General features: G+C 42.0%; 1 protein-coding gene across 1 annotated transcript; it reads right to left on the bottom strand.

Annotated features, from left to right (window-relative positions):
* Window positions 1-226: 226 nt before the first annotated feature.
* Window positions 227-16585, bottom strand: C1H19orf18 (chromosome 1 C19orf18 homolog). Its single transcript, XM_077864777.1, has 8 exons — window positions 16394-16585; window positions 15554-15941; window positions 11733-11798; window positions 10610-10651; window positions 7702-7794; window positions 6982-7084; window positions 2126-2292; window positions 227-524 (listed from the first exon to the last, which is right to left on the bottom strand). The coding sequence occupies exons 1-8, from the start codon at window positions 16583-16585 to the stop codon at window positions 406-408; spliced, it is 1170 nt and encodes a 389-aa protein (XP_077720903.1). The 3' UTR covers window positions 227-405.
* Window positions 16586-16835: the final 250 nt, after the last annotated feature.

Genomic DNA, 16835 nt, shown 5'->3' with positions numbered 1-16835 from the left:
ATCCCAGGGTTCTGGGATCGAGTCCTGCATCGGGCTACCCACAGGAACCTGCTTCTCCCTCTCCCTAGATCTCTGCCTCTCTCTGTGTGTCTCTCATGAATAAATAAATAAAATCTTAAAAAAAAAGAGAAGAAAATCCTGGCAGTTTCTCTTTCGTACTGATGAAGTTGGATTTCTCTCCTTTCCAATTAAGTTATAGTTATAAAATGAACTATGAGAGTGAAAAAGCAAGAATTTTTGTACATATGGATTTATTTTCTGTTATATACTTCCAGTTTTCTTCTTTAGAGTGCTCTGAACAGAGCTCTCCAGGAGTAAGTCATTCTCAGGTCCCCAGTTGTGGGTTGTCCCTGTGACTGTTGGCTCCACACTGGCTACCACGTTCTGCATTTCTTTCATTTGCTCTCATAGATTCTCTGAGAATACACTGTGCAGAGAATTGTTCAGTTTTGTATCCTGTATGAACATTTGTTCATTCTTCAATCTCTTGTTTTCCATACGCTTTCTTCTTTTGGATCTAATAACTAAAATGTAGACATAATGTTATTGAGATACTTAGGAATAGAGACAAAAGATGTGAGGGGAAAACTTGGAAAAAATAAGGTATAAATAGAATTTTCAAGATATAATGAATGTTATTTGTCTGAAAAGGATGGTGGAAATTGAATTTTAAAATTATTTTCCCTCAAAAAAATGAAATTATTTTCTCACTTCTTATATACAGGCTTTATAAACACACCAGTTAAAAAAAATGTCAGCTGATGAATGGATAAAGATGTGGTATATATAAACAATAGAATATTACTCAGCCATAAAAGGAAATGAAATCTTGCCATTTGCAATGTCATGGATGGAGCTAGAGAGTATTATGCTAAGTGAAGTAAGTCAGTCAGAGAAAGGCAAATATCATGATTTTACTTGTGTGTAATTTTTAAAAAGATTTTATTTATTTATTCATGAGAGACACACAGAGAGAGGCAGAGACATACACAGAGACATACGCAGAGAGAGAAGCACACTCCTCACAGGGAACCTAATGCAGGACTCGATCCCTGGACCGGGATCATGCTCTGGGCCAAAGGCAGACACTCAACCGCTGAGCCACCCAAGCATCCCACTTGTGTGTAATTTAAGAAACAAAATAAATGAGCAAAGGTGGGAAAAAGAGAGTGAGGCAATCCAAGAAACAGACTCTTAACCATAGAGAACAAACTGTTGATTATCAGACGGGAGGGGGTGGGAGGACCAGGAAATAGCTGATGGGGATGAAGGAGTGCACTTGTGATGAGCATCAGGTGTTGTATGGAAGTGCTGAATCACTATATTATACAATTTAAACTAATATTACACTGTATGTTAACTCACTGGAAAATAAAAAGTTTTTTTTTTAAATGCAGAAAAGTTATACTTCAATGTAAAGAAAAGACATTGAAAAAATATTTCCTAATGGTAAACTAGGGGCTTGCATCAGTAAGCACTGCTGATCACTGTGTTCCTGGCCTCCAGCCTTTCTCTGACCATCTGTGTCTGGGGATGTCAGAGAGGAGATCCATACCAGGAATGCCTCCATGGTTGAATCAGACACCACACTCTACATATTTTTGCTGTAGAATTTTTTAAATTGAGAATCCAAGAATCTCAGAACTTCTATAAAATCAGGTGTATATGAACACACATCCTGCCTTCTCCTCACAAAAACTTGCAGGCGTGGTGAGCATCTCTCACACAAGGGTCTGTTTTCTGGGCCTGGATCCTGTTTCCACATCAGAGGGAGGCCAACTGTGACAGAGAGACACCTGTCTGTGTTCTAGACTCAGGAATAACACCACACTGTAAAGTGTGTTAAAGGAAAATGTGTAGTCTGGGGAAAGTTTTGTCCCCTGAACTCTGCTTCTGGTCCTTGGAATTACCTCACAAAAGGGACCAAGCAACTCGTGGCTGTTTGCTCTCTGTGTAATGTGATGAAAACAGTTCATTTCTGTAGGTCTGACTGTAAACATTTGCTTTTATTACCTCAAACTCCATTAAGTCTCTCCTAGCTTTGTCTTTGAAAAACAAACCATCAAATCCAGCTCAGTTTTCATGTGACTCTGCATCTGACATGATAAACTGGTGGGTTAATTACCTGAGTGAATGAACTTTTCCAGCTCTTTCTCATTCTCTGGAAGTAGGTAGGTGGACTCATCCTGGCTCTCATCCTCAGAGACCTCGTCCTCATCTTCCAGAAATGGTATCCTGACATTGTTATAAAGCCACACCAGTTGCTGTCTTTCCTCAGCCTGGACCAGCCGACTGGAGAATAATGTGGATGAATTTAAGAGCACAATTTTCACGGTAAATCATTACATCTTAATCCTGTGATCTTCAACTGGAAACAAGTCACTGGTACATGGTGGTAGTCAGGGGAGGGAGGCAGAAGCAGATTGGGCTCTGGTGTGTACTGATAGGAAGAAGATGGGCAAGGATGCCCAATGTGGCTCAGGGCCAGCATTAGATGAGGGGAATAGGAACTCATGGGGGGCACAAAATAATATAAGAATATAATAATGTCTTCTTTTTAGGCTAAATAATATCTTTTTTAAAAAGATTTATTTATTTATTTATTCATGATAAACACACACACACACACACACACACACACACACACACACACGGCGGGGCGGGGGGCGGAGACACAGGCAGAGGGAGAAGCAGGCTCCATGCCGGGAGCCCGATGTGGGACTCGATCCCGGGACTCCAGGATCATACCCTGGGCCAAATGCAGGTGCCAAACCGCCAAGCCACCCAGGGATCCCTAGGCTAAATAATATCTTAATGCAATATTTTACAAAAGAAAAATGAATGCCAAGAAATCCACGATGAACAAAATATCAACATTTTAAATAAAGTCCATCTAGGTATTACTGATTTTTCCTTTTGCTCACCCTCTGAAATAGCTTGACCTGGCACTGTTACTGATCCTGTATTTAAAATGGTGGTATTTTGTTCATTGTGGATATTTTGTTAAATAAATTTAGATTTTATAAAATATTGCCTTCAAATATTATTCATTTTGGGGCACCTGGGTGGCCCAGTTGGTTAGGCATCTGCCTTCAGCTTAGGTCATGATTCCAGTTCCTAGGATCATGCCCCACATTGGGCTCCCTGCTCCATGGGAAGCCAGCTTCTTCCTCTCCCTCTGTTGCTCCCCTTGGTTGTGCTATCAAATAAATAAATAAAATCTTTAAAATAAAATAAAATACTATTCATCTTGATGACTGAGTTTTTTGGCACCCTCTTAAATTTTGTACCTGAGGTAGGTGCCTTGCTCACCCCACCCCAGATTAAGCCCTGGAAGTGGATTTTCAAGCAGCTATGTGAAAAGGGGTAATAGAATGCTTTCCTTTTTCCTAACATACATACCTTCCTTTTTTTTTTTTTAATACCTTCCTAATTCTGTTTGATGTATGTAATTAGGAAGAACTAGGCTGATCCTAAACATCATTAAGAATAATTACCTGGGGATCCCTGGGTGGCGCAGTGGTTTAGCGCCTGCCTTTGGCCCAGGGCGCCATCCTGGAGACCCGGGATCGAATCCCACCTTGGGCTCCCGGTGCATGGAGCCTGCTTCTCCCTCTGCTTATGTCTCTGCCTCTCTCTCTCTCTCTCTATCATAAATAAATTTTAAAAAATTAAAAAAAAAAAGAATAATTACCCAAGGGACGCCTGGGTGGCTTAGCAGTTAAGCATCTGCCTTCCAGCTCAGGCTGTGATCCCGGGGTCCCAGGATCAAGTCCCACATTGGGCTACCTGCATAGAGCCTGCTTCTTTCTCTGCCTCTCTCTCTCTGTGTCTCTATGAATAAATAAATAAATAAATAAATAAATAAATAAATAAATAAATAAATAAAATCTTAAAAAAGAAAAAAAGAATAGGGCAGCCCGGCTGGATCAGTGGTTTAGCGCCTGCCTTTGGCCCAGAGCGTGATTCTGGAGTCCTGGGATCGAGTCCCACGTCAGGCTTCCTGCATGGAGCCTGCTTTTCCCTCTGCCTGTGTCTCTGCATCTCTCTCTCTCTCTCTGTCTCTCTCATGAATAAATAAAATAAATAAATAAAATCTTAAAAAAAAAGAGTAATTACCCAAATCCTGGTCTTGTCCCAATGTCTTCATTACAATTGCAAGATGTGCCAAAAAAAAAAAAAAAAACTCAGTAATGATGGTAAATATTGTAGCTCAATACCTTAAATTGAAATGAATGAAAAAAAATCTGTGATAAACCAAATATCAAAATTTCAAATAAACATAGGATCCAATAGTGCTATGATGAACCATATGGGAACCTGGGTCAAAAGAAAAACGTGAGCCCCTTATATATGTTTTTATATATTTTTAATTTTTATATTTTTAAAGATTTTATTTATTCATGAAAGAGAGAGAGGCAGAGACATAGACAGAGGGAAAAGCAGACTCCTTGCAGGAAGCCTGATGTGGGACTCAATCCCCAGATGGGGATCCCGCCCTGAGCCAAAGGCAGATGCTCAATCACTGAGCCACCCAGGGGTCTCTTATGTAATTTTTTTAGATTTATTTACTTAGGGTTGTATGGGTCGTTCACTTGCTTAAGCATCTGCCTTCATTTCAGGTCATGATCCCAGGGTCTTAGGGTTGAGCCAGGATCAGTCTCCCTACTCAGTGGGGAGTCTATTTCTCCTTCTGGGTCTGCCCCTCCCCTGCGCCTCCCTACTCCTGCTCTCTATGGCTCTCTCTCTCAAATAAATAAACAGAATCCTTTTAAAAATTTGTTTAAAGGGGTGCTTGGGTGGCTCAGTTGTTGATCATCTGCCTTTGGCTCAGGTTATGATTCTGGGGTCCTGGGATTGAGTTCCATATTAGGCTTGCCACAGGGAGCCTGCTTTTCCCTCTGCCTATGTCTCTGCCTCTCTCTGTGTGTCTCTCATGAATAAATAAATAAAATCTAAAAAATACAATTTGTTTTAAGATTTATTTATTTATTTCAGAGATGGGGTGGGGTCTGGAGGGGCAGAGGGAAAGGGAAGGAGAGTCCCAAGCTGACTCTGGCTGAGTGTGGAGCTCCAGGTGGGGCTTGATCCCCCAACCCTGAGATTATGACCTCAGCCAAAACCAAGAGTCCAACACCCAACCAACCAACTGTGCCACCCAGGTGCCCCATGTTTTTTATGTATTTTTAAGTAGTTATTTTTTCCAAAACATTAAAGAAGTTGATAATGTATTACCAATTTGAAAAGTAGCATATCAAAATTCACCTTAAGTTTAAATATTTTATCTATACCAGAAACAGAATTTATTATTATTTTACTTTCCTGGTTTAAATGAAAGCAAACTTACCAATAGTATTTTATTTCTTTTTTTAAAAATTTTATTTATTTATTCATGAGAGACACACGGAAAGAGAGGGAGACAGAGACACAGGCAGAGGGATAAGCAGGCTCTGTGCGGGGAGCCTGACATGGGACTGGATCCCAGGTCTCCAGGATCACACCCTGGGCTGCAGGCAGCACTAAACCGCTGCACTACCGGGGTTGCCCAACAATAGTATTTTCAAAATCTATTCCTGGGGCAGCCTGGGTGGCTCAGGGGTTTAGCACCGCCTTCAGCCCAGGGCGTGATCCTGGAGACCTGGGATCGAGTCCCACGTCGGGCTCCCTACATGGAGCCTGCTTCTCCTTCTACCTGTGTCTCTGTCTCTCTCTCTCTCTGTCTCTCTCTCTCTCTCTCGGTCTCTCATGAATAAATAAATTAAAAACTCTTAAAAAATCTATTCCTGGAAAAAATTAAGCACTAGAAATTACATTGAATCATGTACTTTGGGGGATATATTTTTCCTTTTGCCTCATGCTCTAAAATAGCTTGATGTGGCCCTATGAGTAACACAAATATAAAAGCTGTTGAGAGTTGACATTAGCTCAGCAACATAACTGGGCATTGCAAGTCCCAGAGGATTTTTTAGTGAATAATATTAGAAAACTCTCTCTATATTAACATCATTGTCTATACTAATGAAAATAAACTGAAAATGCAGCTACATAAATAGAGTGAAAGATCACCATGTTATATATCTCAGAACTAAACACGCTAGTTACACCCTCTCATTTGTAAAATGTCTTCAATTTTACCTTTAATCTTATTTGCCTTTATTGGACATACTCAAAGGTGGTCCTAAAATGAGTATCTTAAAAAATACCCCATACACGCCAACGTATTCCTTGTGTTCATGCTCAATTCCAATAGATCAAATAATGTATTACTTCCGCAAGCTGTTTCTGATGGGATATAACAGAATCCTGGCACTGAATCTTGGAGAAGGAATCAGTATATCATTCTGGTCAGAATAGCATAAATTCAGAGTCTGCATTTTGTCTAATACTAACTCTAAATGATCACATCATTTGAAAGAGCTTGACCACAAACTTTATTTGTGCAAACAAGATGAAGTATCTTCCCCAAATGCTACTGTTTTCCCAGATAATAACAAATGTCTACTGAAAAGAGAGCAGTCACAATTTTTCTGCTTTGCCTTAGATTCCTGTCAAAGCATCAAGCTCACTTTAGAACATCACCTTTTGGAAGGATGGAAGCATCTTAGTGGCTTTCAAACATTTTGACTATGATCCACAATAGGAAATACATTTTGCCTCATAACTGTGTATTTGTCTGTCTGAAAAGTTAAAAATCAGCATTTACATTAATACATGTAATGATTTCTAATATTTTCTATCCTACTAAGTTGTATTCGGTCCTATTTATTTTTTATTTTTTTCTATTTATTTTTTAAAATTTATATTATGACCCAACATGAGTACGGTCCATATTCTGAAAAATGCTAGTGTGGAAATTTAGAAAGACTATAAAAATTTAGTGATTATAAGAATCATCATTATTACCATTGTCGATACTAAATAATCTAGTTAGTTTGTTATGTCTTACTTGAGGATGGTAAATGATACTTAGTATATACTTACTATATCACATAGGAAATAGTAATTCCACATATCAGGGCAATGCTGAAGGCTACGCACGCAATTACAATTACTTGAACAAGAGCAGATCTGTGTGGAATCAGTGCTGAAAATGGAAAGAAAAGTTCTCATAAAATTTCATTTCACTTATGTCTATCAGTCAATAGATTTGTTAATCATATTGTTATTCCAAAAGGGGATGGGAGACAAAATCAGAAGTACCATAAAAGATAGCATCCTTGATTTTTAAAAATATGGAGGCTAGATTGCACAGCCCGTGTGAACAGATATAATTAGAATTCCCGTGTAATCTCTAACTCCCTTTGCTTCCTCTGCCTCTTGTCCTTTGTCAAAGCCCTTTTTCACTCTGTAGAGACACAGGATCTCTGGCTCTGTATAGCAGCACCTGCCATCTCTGTAGCTGAAAGGAGAGTGGTTTTTAAAAAACTTTTATTTATTTATTTATTCATGAGAGACACAGAGAGAGGCAGAGACATAGGCAGAAGGAGAAACAGGCTCCCTGGGGAGCCTGATGCAGGGCTTGATCCCAGGTCCCCAGGATCACAACCTGAGCCAAAGGCAGCCGCTCAACCACTGAGCCATCCAGGCACCCTGGAGAGTGGCTTTAGTTTGACAATTCACATGTTTCTTTGATGGTCTCAGGGTGTGCAGTGCTGTGCTGAAAGGGTGTTAGAGAGAAATCAAGAATGCCATTCCAGGAACCTGCATTCCAGGTGTCGGTGTTCAGGGGTGTCGAATGTGCCTTAAAACTCTGGTTGTTCTTTATAGGGCTAGGTGTATCACCCTTCCCATTACCTGAAATTAAAAAAAAAATAACCAGAGAGTTATCATTCATATCATTTAATTTTAATTTTAAATGAAAGAACAACTGGCAAAGTAAGTACATTATTCAGCCACTTGTAAAATCTGACACATTGAGGTGATCTTTGTCCTGCACTTGGCCTTCCCTCTCTCTGGCGCAGAAGGAGTTCTGCAACTAAACTAAAAACTTCCCTGAAGTTCACCCATCAATGAGGGTCAGGTGAGCATGATGAAAAGAACCTGGGCTATGAAAAGGCTAGTGGTATAAAATGCATAATTGTAGACCACAGGCGTGGAGAATGTGGGTGTTCACTCTATGATTTTTTTCTACTCTCCTATGTGCTTTCAGGTTTTCCCAATGAAATACTGGGGCAGAGAGAAAAAATGAGTTACAGAAGATATCAATATGGCCTCTGGGTTTGACCCTGGGAAGGTCATTGGAAGAACGGACTCAGGCAGTGCTAACAATGTGGTGGAGTTGCCCTAGTGACTTTAACAGTTCAACAGAGGACAGGAGGAAAGGAATTGAAGACAGTAGTTTTAGAAACTCTTGAGGAACTTAGTGTTGTGGGGGAGCAGTCAGGGCATATTCCAGAAGAGCTTATGGGATCAAGAGATGGGTTTTGCTTTCTAAGATGAGAGAATTGACAGTACATTCATAGGAGAATGGGAGTGATACTCTAAGTTGTGATACTACAGGAAATGGGGAGAGAATTGCCAGTAGCACCTGTGAGTTGGCAGAAATGGATACTGGCTCACTGGCTGGGGCCATCCTTGCCCTGGAAAGGAAGGAAGGCAGAGAACAACGGTGCAATTGCAGGTAGATGGGGGAAGGGAGATGCAGATACTCTCTTTTGACAGCTTGTGTGTTGCCAGTGATGGAAGAAACAAGGGTGAGAGTAAGGTAAACATGTTGGGGGTTGTGCTGAACAAGAAAAATAGATGTGAAAGTCATCAAGAAGAAAAGGAGAATAAGTGGGTTAGAGAAATGAGAAACATTTTTAAAAAAGATTTACTCATTTATCTGAGAGAGTGGGCATGGGGGAAGGGGCAGAGGGAGAGAGAATCTCTAGCAGAATCCCTACTGGGCGCAGAGCCCAAAGAAGGACTCAATCTCATGATCCTGAGATCATGACCTGAGCTGAAATCAAGAGTCAAATAATTAACTAACTGCACCATCAAGGCACCCTGAGAAACACTTTTTAATAAAATCTCCTAGAAATGAAACTTCTGTGTATATTGACTATATTTTCTTATTTTCTGTATTTTTAAGTTATTTTGTTTTTAAGTAATCTCTACACCCAACATATGAGTTGCTTGAGACCAAAGTTGCACACTCCACTGACTGAGCCAGTCAGGCTTCCTATTTTCTATGTTTTTGAAACTTTGGTATTTGAGGGTTTGATCCTGGACAGACTGTCCCTCCCAGGGCTATTTCCTACAAATCTCAAACAACTCCCCTGTGAGCATGCCTTTGATATAAACCATCCAATCCAGAGCCCACACTCCTAACTACCTCTCATGCACGAAGCCAATGTTCCCCCTGCCCTAAATTATCCCAGGGCCAGGTGCTGGACAACTAGAAACCACTCCTATAGCCCAGAACCCACCATAATCATTCCAATTCTCCATTACTCAGTGTACCTACCCACGTCACCCATTCCTTCCCTTGAAAACACCAATAAAAACTCGGGGCCATGCTCTTCCCTCTCATCCCTCTGCTTCCTGCTTCTAGAAATCTGTGAGTATAATGTTCTTCCTTCATGAACAATAATTTCCACATCTGTATGTCTTATCATACCTGATTAAAAATAAATCTCAGGTATATTTCAATACTCTGGGCCAAAAAGTATATACATTCTTTTTATTTTAAGAATAGTCAATGGCCCTTTATAGAAGTTGCACTTGTTCCTAGCCTACACACCAGATATGAGATTATATACACTTGAAACTAACAGGATACTATGTTAATTATACTTCAATTAAAAAAAATGTTAGATTAGGGGCGCCTGGGTGTCTCAGTTGGCTAAGCATCTGACTCTTGATTTTGCTCAGGTCTTGATCTCAGGGTCATGAGTTCAAGCCCCACATTGGGCTCCACACTGGGCATGGAGCCTACTTAAAGAGAGAGAGAGAGAGAAAGAGAGAGAGAGAGAGAGAGAGAGAGAGAGAGAGAGAGATTGTATTTCCCAACTCCTTTGCCAGTTTTTTAATGAAATATTCTGTCTACTTTCAACATGATAGCTGAAAACTGGAATGAATATTTCCTTTATTATGAATTAAGCTTCTTTCCATATAACCAAGCACTAAGAATTACAGAGAAAATTGAGTCTTCAATAATCTAAAACAATTCTGTCCTCTATCTCCATATTGGAACCTGCACTTGGGACCCAAAGCTCAGGCACCTCGGAGGTTTCTCTAGTGGAAGCTCACAGCACAAGTTGGTTTCAAGGTAAAGATTAGAATCCCAGGTCTCTTGGCTTTGGCAGTATGGGGGTGAACAGGCAAGTGAAATATTCATAGCTAAGCTTTAAAAAAATCAATAATGTGTCCAGGATTGCTGGATGTATTAATTGTGTTTTTAAGATTCTCTGTATTTCCTGATTCTTTGACATGTGCTATTTCCTAATCTTCTCTGAGTGGCATCATGCCTGAATCAACCACCCAGGGGGACTCCTTTTTCTAATTTGCATAAAGGGCTGTACAAATTAGTGATGAGCACTGTGGGGGTGTCCTCTGGAGCCATACACCACAACAGCTTTGGGAATGTCCCTGAATCCCCACCACCCTCCCAGATCCCTTGACTTACCATGATGCCTTGGGAATTGGTTGGGCATAGTAGATCTCGGAGCTAGAAGGCCATTCAAAGGAATCAGAGAGAAGAGACAAGTTTAAGATAGATTTAGGAAAATAAAGAAATAACTTGGTATTAGACAAGGGGACCTAATAGCTAAGATGGTAAATGCTGTTAATAAATTTATTACAATGCCTCATTGAAATATGTGATTTAATTTGCAATTTCTTTTGTTTGCATCTAGTGTATCCTTTTATGAATACAGAGTGTAAGAACATAATGCATTTGGCTTCTGGTCTGTTTTTGCAGTCACATGAGCTGGTTGAGGACCTCACAGATTTGAAGGGGTCTGTGGCAAAAGGTCAGAGAGCCAGTGCCAGGGAGGGCCCCATGGCAGTATCCTTTCTTCCTACAGAAATTAGATGCTATTATATTGTGCAGATAGCATTTCCCTTGTACAGAATAGAGGTTGTTTATAACTACCACATATCTTCACAAAGAGTTGGGGCCTGACTTCACCAACTGTCAAGGTCAGTTTCTCTGTTTTAGATACACAGAGTTTCAGGACTCAGAGTGCAAATCACAGAAGGCAGATGATGATAAAGAACATTTTACACTTGCAAGGCATCCGTATCTGGATTCATATGGGTCCACCACCAAAACATGCCTCAAATTACAATTAAAGTCATAGAAACACATTCAAATGATCCTGATGTGGTCTCAGTTTCTGTGTGTGCTAAGTGAAATGAAAGAGAAGCCTGGCAATTTCTTTTTTTTAAGATTTATTTATTTATTCATGAGAGAGAGAGAGAGAGAGAGAAGCAGGGACACAGGCAGAGGGAGAAGCAGGCTCCATGCAGGGAGCCCGATGTGGGACTCGATCCTGGGACTCCAGGATCACGCCCTGGGCCGAAGGCAGACGCTCAACCACTGAGCCACCCAGGCACCCCTAAAAGAAAGCACAGCTTACAGAGAGAGAATAATATAGGATTAATTGCCAAGCAATGCTTATGTAATTATATTATTGTATAGACCATGCTACTAACAAACACACAAAAAAAAGACACATTGGTATAGCAAATAGGAGGACCCCAGACTTTGGTTCTCATTTCACCAAATGAGTAATATAATGACTTACCTCTGGGTCTTGAAGTAAGTCCTTTCTGCTTAGTGACATTTGCGGATGTTTGTAGCTGTTTGTAGCCTTGAAAAGAAAACTCATAGCAGTGAAATGTCATTACCCCTTTTTATTTCCCATGAACTAGTAAAAACGATGGTTGAAGCTACTCATTAAGTCTGTTGCTAGTTCAACTGGTTTGAACTCACCTCCATAAGGCAAGCATAAAAGAATTGGATATTCCATTAAAAACAAAACTAGAATGGTGAAAGAACTTCTAACTTTGTCCATCACTCCAAAACTGTTAGTCTTTTATCATATGAATGAAAGGAAATATTTAGCTATAGTGCAGTATCTGCCCTCTATTTATCTGAGGAACTAAGAAAATGTTCCCTACGGAATGTTTGGGTTCTGACTTGGAGTTACCAGTGTGAGGTCAGCTCAAGTTGCCACCTGGATTTCCTTCACAGAACCTCATCAGCCAATGGGGAGATTAATGGGATGGGGTGTGGGAGGAGGCTCATCTGTGGATACAGATAAGAATGAAGCCAGGGCCCAGCCCTCAGTGAGTGTATAGACTAGTAAAGAGGCAATGAAGATTAATTATAATCCAGTGAGACACATAAAAGGCAAATAGAGAACACAGTAGGGCTCTGTATTCAGATGCCTGAATTCTAGTCCTAATTTCTGGCTTCCTAGACATTTCTGCTTGATCAGGTTACTTAACCTCTGAGCTTTCGTTCCCTTAGGTGTAAAATAGGAGGAAGAAATAGCACCTACCTCACAGGGTTATAATAATCTTTATTTTTAAAAAAGATTTTCTTTATTTATTCATGAGAGACACACACAGAGAGAGAGGGGGGCAGAGACACAGGCAGAGGGAGAAGCAGGCTCCCTGCAAGGGGACTGATGTGGGACTCGATCCCAGATCCCGGGATCATGACCTGAGCCAAAGACAGATGCTCAATCACTGAGCCACCCAGGTTCCCAATCACTGAGCCACCCAGGTTCCCCATAATAATGTTTAAATAATATAATCCACGCAAAGCTCAAACATAGTGTTGGCACTGAATGTTAGTTCCTATTGTAAAATGGAAGAGTAACTGCAAAAAAGCAATTCAGTACACCTCCACTGTCAGGGTACTGTTCAGAAGCCCAGACCCCAGGGGTCGCCTCCAGAAGTTTCTTTAAAAGAGATTAATTGGGGCACCTGGGTGGCTCAGTGGTTGAGCATCTGCCTTTGGCTCAGGGCGTGATCCCAGGTCCTGGGATCCAGCCCTGCATTGGGCTCCTCGCAGGGAGCCTGCTTCTCCCTCTGCCTACTCTCCGCCTCTCTGTGTCTCTCGTGAATAAATAAATAAAATCTATAACTAACTAACTAACTAAATAAATAAATAAATAAAATTAATGGAATCATCTCAAAATATAGACACAGGATTGAAAAGATACAGCATAGAAGAAGGCTGTCCCTTGTATTTGTCCTTTGTCCATCCAGTAGTTCTCAAAACTTCCAAGGTAGGTTTCAAGTCACTTCTACCAATCATAATAACAGATTAGATCTTCCAATGCTTGTAAAACCCCCTCAGATTAGAAACTGTTTCCACTTGCACGGTACACCAAAGGCCAACTATCCTTTCTTTCTTTTTTAAAGATTTATTTATTTACTTTAGATAGGAGAGGGAGGGGCAGAGGAAGAGGGAGAGAGATTCTTGAGCAACACTTTCTTGTGATGGGAATTTTTAAGATCCACTTTCTTAGCAACTATAGTATTACACAATATAATATTAACTTTAGTCACTATGCTGTATATTACATCCCTATGACTTATTTTATAACTGGAAGTTTGTACCTTTTACCCCCTTCATCTTATTTCACTATACCGTAAATTTTGAAACTTCATATTTTCCTGTTGCCTCAACATCCACACAGGCTCTGAGCACCTCACTCAGGTGACCAGGTTACCTAAGTGATAAGTCTGGTCCCTGCTACAGGTTCCCCTTTGCTCTCCCCTGAACACGACCTATCAATATTCAAATGTATCAATGATATCCTCTCCCACCTATTCTTATGTACTCCATCCTGGCCCCCAATAAAGGTACTTGCCCATGGATATTCACCTTCTGCTCCCCACCTGCTTCATTGAGCTCACTCTCTAGGTGACCCCACTGTGCAGCCCCTCATGGGGTGCAGTTGACTCCTGGTGTTATAATTCTATGGGTTTGTTATAATTCTATGGGTTTGAGAACCTATAATTCTATGGGTTATAATTCTATGGATTATAATTCTATAATTCATGGGTTGAAATATATCATTAGATTTATCCAAACTGTAGTATCATACAGAATAGCTGCACTGCTCTAAAAATCTTTCCTAGAGATCCCTGGGTGGCTCAGTGGTTTAGCGCCTACCTTTGACCCAGGGCACGATCCTGGAGTCCGGGGATCGAGTCCCACGTCGGGCTCCCAGCATGGAGCCTGCTTCTCCCTCCTCCTGTGTCTCTGCCTCTCACTCTATATATATATATCTATCATAAATGAATAAATAAATCTTTAAAAAATAAAAAAATAAAAACCTTTCCAACTCCACCTGTTCATTTCTCCCTCCACTCTCTTCCTGGCAATCACCAGTCTTTTTACTGTTTCCATAATTTTGCATTTTCCAAAATGTCATATAGTTGGAATCCTATAGTATGAAGTCTTTTCAGATTGGGTTCTTTCACTCACTAATATGTATTTGAGGTTCTTCCACGTCTTTTCATGGCTTGATAGCTCATTTCTTTTTATTTTTAAAAAATTTTTTTTATTTATTTATGATAGTCACACAGGGAGAGAGAGAGAGAGGCAGAGACATAGGCAGAGGGAGAAGCAGGCTCCATGCACCGGGAGCCTGACGTGGGATTCGATCCCGGGTCTCCAGGATCACGCCCTGGGCCAAAGGCAGGCGCCAAACCGCTGCGCCACCCAGGGATCCCTCATTTCTTTTTAAAAGCTATTATTTTGGGGGATCCCTGGGTGGCCTGGCGGTTTGGCGCCTGCCTTTGGCCCAGGGCGTGATCCTGGAGTATCCGGATCGAGTCCCACGTCAGGCTCCTGGCATGGTGCCTGCTTCTCCCTCTGCCTGTGTCTCTGCCTCTCTCTCTCTCTCTCTCTCTCTGTCTATCATGAATAAATAAATAAAATCTTTAAATAAAAATAAAAGCTATTATTTTGGATAATTAGTTTGGATGTTCTTCAGTCCGCAGATTAGTGAAAACTCACATTTCTACATTACTGGGTCTACTCATGCAGGAAGCACTTGGATTGTATCTCTTAATCATTCACATTTTCATTTATAGCTCTTGAAAATATATGTAAATTTATTGCCACAGGTTTCCGTTCTTTTCATTTCCCCTCACCATTAAAATGTTTGTATGTTTACAAAACAGTATTCCCCCCTTTATGTGCCCTATGTAGGGCTGGTATACAAGCAGAACTATTGTTCCAATATCTGCAAACTGTCCCCAGGCTACTCCTCGCAGGGACGCCGAGGGGCCCATCTGGGAGCTGTTTTTGTTTTTATAGATCTTATTTATTTATTTATTCATGAGAAACAAAGAGAAAGAGGCAGAGACTTGGAGGGAGAAGCAGGCTTTTCTCAGGGAACCCGATTGTGGGACTCAATCCCGCACCCGGGATCACGCCCTGAGCGGAAGGCAGACGCTCAACCGCTGAGAAACCCAGGCGTCACTCAACTGTGAACTTTAAACGCGGCCCACCAGCCAGAGAATTTTCCCGCCACCCCGTGATCACTCCCACTGGGCTGGGAGAGAACCGCAGAGAGCTCTTGCCCAGGAGGCAGCGGACCTAGGGGAGAAGGAAGAGGTCGGCTCCCGGCGCGCTTCCCAGAAGCGGACCCGGACCCGGTGTCTCCACGGCCTGTATTGGCGGAAGTCCCAGAAGGCCCTGCGGCCTGGCAGCCGTCTCCGAGGTTAACGAAATCTGCGGCCCGCGGGTGGCCTGTGGGGAGGTGGACGCGGGTGGGCGCCTGAATTACCCTCCTGGTAGAGGGGCTGCGGGAAGAGTGAGGGCAAAGTCGCAGGCGTGAAGGCAGGCGTGGTTCCGGGAGCGGCGCGGAGGCCGAGGGCTTCAACGATGCTATTTGGCTGCTGGCGCTGGTATGAGGGAAACGCGCATCAGGCGGTGGGGTTGTCTGCTCCGAGCTCCCTCGATCTTCAGCTCCCCGGAGGCAGAACTAACTGGGGAGAAACACCCGGCCCTCCTTGCAAGGATGGGGCCGGCCCCTGCGGCCTCTCCCTGCCCCCGCGGTCCTCTGGTTGCCTTAGCATTTTGCTTCAGGTTGAGAGTTGGTCTTTTGCTGTTCTGGCGCTTCTCTTGATCGTCAGTACTTTTGCCATGATGTGGTTGATTTGTGGGCCTTGAGTGCAGGACCTTGTCTACGACGCCTGGGTGGCTCAGCGGCTGAGCATCTGCTTTCGGCTCAGGGCATAATCCTGGTCCGGGAATCGAGTCCTGCGTAGGGCTCCCTGAGGGCAGCCTGCTTCTCCCTCTCTCTTTGTCTCTGCCTCTCTCTCTGTATGTCTCTTGAATAAATAACATCTTAAAAAAAAAAAAGGCTTTTGTCTGAAGGTATAACATTGTCTGAATCAGCAGACAGAAGTGTTCATCGCTTCACAACCTCTGCACCTCCTTGGCCGGAGCCTCCGTACCTCCATGCTTCTCTTTCCGCCAGGCCATTTTCTCCGTTAGTCCATTACCCCCACAATGGCCAGAGAGGTCTTTGTACACACAAAAGCCTTCTGTCCTTCCTGGTTGAAGCTGCTTGAGGGTTCCCAAAGCCCGTACAATAGCCTTCCGATATAGAAACGCCGCTTTCATGCATGGTTTCTGATATCAATGTACTGAAAATGAAGATGTCCAAGGATGTTTGTGAGTAACTGAGCTATTTATACCATTACCTTACATGTATTACACCTCTTAGCACCTCCCGACAGTGTTAAGGCACTGGAAGGTCCACTTAAGCCATGTGGCAGTTTACACCAAGTTCCAAAGGAATAAGCTCACAGCCTCCCAGTCCAGCTGGTTTACTCCCTGGAAAATGATAACATCCAGTAAATAAACCAGAACA

This window comes from Canis aureus, chromosome 1 (genome assembly GCF_053574225.1).
Source record: "Canis aureus isolate CA01 chromosome 1, VMU_Caureus_v.1.0, whole genome shotgun sequence".
NCBI lineage: Eukaryota > Metazoa > Chordata > Mammalia > Carnivora > Canidae > Canis > Canis aureus.
This window is presented reverse-complemented; position numbering and strand designations above follow the sequence as displayed.

Excerpts from the sequence above, each read along its gene's own strand:
- C1H19orf18 (XM_077864777.1), bottom strand. The coding sequence starts at position 16,585 with ATGAAAGCGGCGTTTCTATATCGGAAGGCTATTGTACGGGCTTTGGGA. Across the intron at positions 10,652-11,732 it reads ACTTACTTCAAGACCCAGAG|CTCCGAGATCTACTATGCCC; the intron begins GTAAGTCATTAT and ends ATGGCCTTCTAG. Across the intron at positions 525-2,125 it reads GGAAAAGTTCATTCACTCAG|TTATTAGATCCAAAAGAAGA; the intron begins GTAATTAACCCA and ends TCTACATTTTAG.